Raw genomic sequence first — 2,500 nt, 5'->3', positions numbered from 1 at the left:
CAGTAGCCTATTTACCTCTTATAGATGATATTCTTATACAAGTTGAGGAGAAGCAGCTGCCTCTCCCTGCAAAAGTGCCGGGCGTCTGCTTCAATCCATCAGACAATACATGGAGTGCCCAGTGGACTCTGCCTACTACAGAGAGCAGCAGCAGCAGCAGCAGCAGCAGCAGCAGCAACAGCAGCAATAATAATAATAATAATAATAATATTAATAGTAATAGAAAAAGAAGGAAAAGAACATTTAGTATTAATATCTATGGTAATGATACAGCAAGAAGGATGGCTGTTGCATGCAGATTACAGGCAGAGAAAAGGCAGCTACAGCTGCAGCAGCAAGGAGATGCAGCAGCAGCTAATACTGCAGCAGGAAGAAGACATCCTTCTTGCTCACCACCACATGTTGCTAATCTTGCTGCTGCTGTTCTTGCTGCTGCAGCAGGACTTCATACAGGCATCGGATAATTACTATCTGCATACATGCAGCAGCAGCAGCAGCAACAGCAACAGCAACAGCAACAGTTTCTCCTGCTGCTTATGCTCATAATGGTGCTCCTGCTCCTACTGCTGCTGTATGTATGTATATCTATAGCGTCTCCGCAGGGGCCTATAGTAACTATATTATTGCTGCAGCAGCACCATTAGCAGCAGCAGCAGCAACAGCAGCAGAAGGATTGCTGCAGCAAGCTACTGCAGCATAAGCGGCGATTATTTATTTACCGGGCTTTTCCTTATATATATATTCTTATACACATTTTTCCAGCAAGTTTGCTGCTGCTGCTGCTGCAGCAAGAATAACAGCAGCAGCAGCAACAGCAACAGCAGCAACAGCAGCAGAATTTGCTGCTGCTATGATGCGGTTTGGAGCCTTGATTGATTTGCTAGCTAATTCGCTAGATTATAATTATTTCTTTTTGTAGCTCTGCAGCAGCAGCAGCAGCAGCAGCAGCAGTTGTTGCTGCTGCTGCTGCTGCTACTGTAGTAGCAAGACTATATCTTGCTCTGCTGCTGCAGCTAAATATTGATGCTGCTGCAGTTTGCAGCAGTAGCAGCAGCAGCAGCAGCAGCATTGTTGCAGCCTGCGGCTTGGGTCTTAATAGGGGGGCCCTCTTGCATGCTCTGGGCGTTATCTGCGCGGGAGTTGTTGCACGTGCAACAGCAACAGCAACAGCAGCAATAGCAGCAGCAGCAGCAGCAGCAGCAACTGCAGCTAAGAACATATGTATTATTTATCCATCCGTTTATAAGAAGGGATGGAGAATTGGGCAATGGCGCCGCGTGCGGCAGCAGGACCTGCAGCTGCAGCAGTACAGCAGCAGCAGCAGCAGCAGCAGCAGCAATAGCAGCAGCAACGGCAGCAGCAGGAGCAGCAGCAAATGGGGAGAATGTTGTGTCTTTGTTTTATCATCATTCCTCCTCTTTGCCGCTGCTGCTGCTGCTCTGCTGCTGCAGCAGCAGCTAGGCGCTCCTCCCTCCCATTGTTCGGCTCGTTTAATTGGCAAGCCAGCTACAGCTAGCTAGCTAGCTAGCTAGCTAGCTAGCTAGCTGGTGGGCAGAAAGTACCCCCACCCTTGGCTAGCTAGCGGCAGGCCGACAGAATTGGAAGGCATAACTTGGTTACATGTCAGCTAGCAAGCTAGCTAGCTAGCTAGCTAGGTAGCCATCTAGCTAGGTAGCTGTGTAGCTAATTGGCTACCTAACTGGAGAGCTAGCTAGCTAGTTGGGTAGCTAGCTAGCTAGCTGGCTAGCTAGCTGCGCGCGCCTCCTTGAGCGCTGCAGGCATAGACGTGTGCCGAGAGGAAGGGCCGGCTGGCTCCACAGGTTTTGCTCCTCAGCTGGCTAGCTAGCCAGCTAGCTGGCCAGCTGACTGGTTAGCTAGCTAGCTAGCTAGCTAGCTAGCTAGCTGGCATGGAGCCGACAAAACGTTCAACTGCCACGCAAGGTTTGCCTTCTCTCTTACTGTTGGGTATTCGTTACTGTACGGTAGCTAGCTAGCTAGCTAGCTAGCCATTGTAGCTATTATTTAGCTAGCTAGCTATTTAGGTATAGAGCTAGCTAGCTGTTTACTTAGCTAGCTAGGTAGGTAGCTAGGGGAGTTGCCATCAACTGGGCTAGCTAGCTAGGAACCGTACTGGCTAACTATCCACTTAGCTAGCTCTTTATCCATCTTGCTAGCTAGCTGGCTAGTTATCCATTTAGCTGGCTAGCTAGCTAGCCAAGTAGCTAGCTAGCTAGATACAAGTTGGGTATTTAGAGGGTATAGAGCATGAAGGTTTGTTTGCGCGTAGCAAAAGGAGGGAGGAGATATAAAGGGCAGCAGCTAGCCATGGCTAGCTAGCTAGCAAGCTAGGGCTAGCTAGCTAGCTAGCTAGCTAGGGCTAGCTAGCTAGCTAGCCGCAGCTAGGTAGCCACACGTCTAGGTAGCCACGGCTAGCTAGTAGTTGTATGGCTAGCATTATAGCTAGCTATAAGGCTACTAGCCTGTTAGCTAGCTACTGTTG

The 2,500-nt window shown here is 49.4% G+C and overlaps 1 protein-coding gene across 1 annotated transcript in view; it reads left to right on the top strand.

Annotated features, from left to right (window-relative positions):
• EMWEY_00017750 (hypothetical protein, conserved) overlaps positions 1-700 on the top strand; it is a gene marked incomplete at both ends in the record, with an annotated part of 4,906 nt that extends 4,206 nt beyond the window's left edge. Inside the window, 2 exons of the mRNA XM_013477578.1 lie at positions 1-216; positions 603-700. The exon at positions 1-216 is cut by the window's left edge and continues 2,360 nt beyond it. Coding sequence (XP_013333032.1) covers positions 1-216; positions 603-700 — 314 coding nt within the window. The remainder of the gene's footprint in view (positions 217-602) is intronic.
• Between the last annotated feature and the right edge of the window lie 1,800 nt (positions 701-2,500).

This window comes from Eimeria maxima, genomic scaffold (genome assembly GCF_000499605.1).
Source record: "Eimeria maxima Weybridge genomic scaffold, Emw_scaff148, whole genome shotgun sequence".
Taxonomy (NCBI): Eukaryota; Apicomplexa; class Conoidasida; order Eucoccidiorida; family Eimeriidae; genus Eimeria; species Eimeria maxima.
This window is presented reverse-complemented; position numbering and strand designations above follow the sequence as displayed.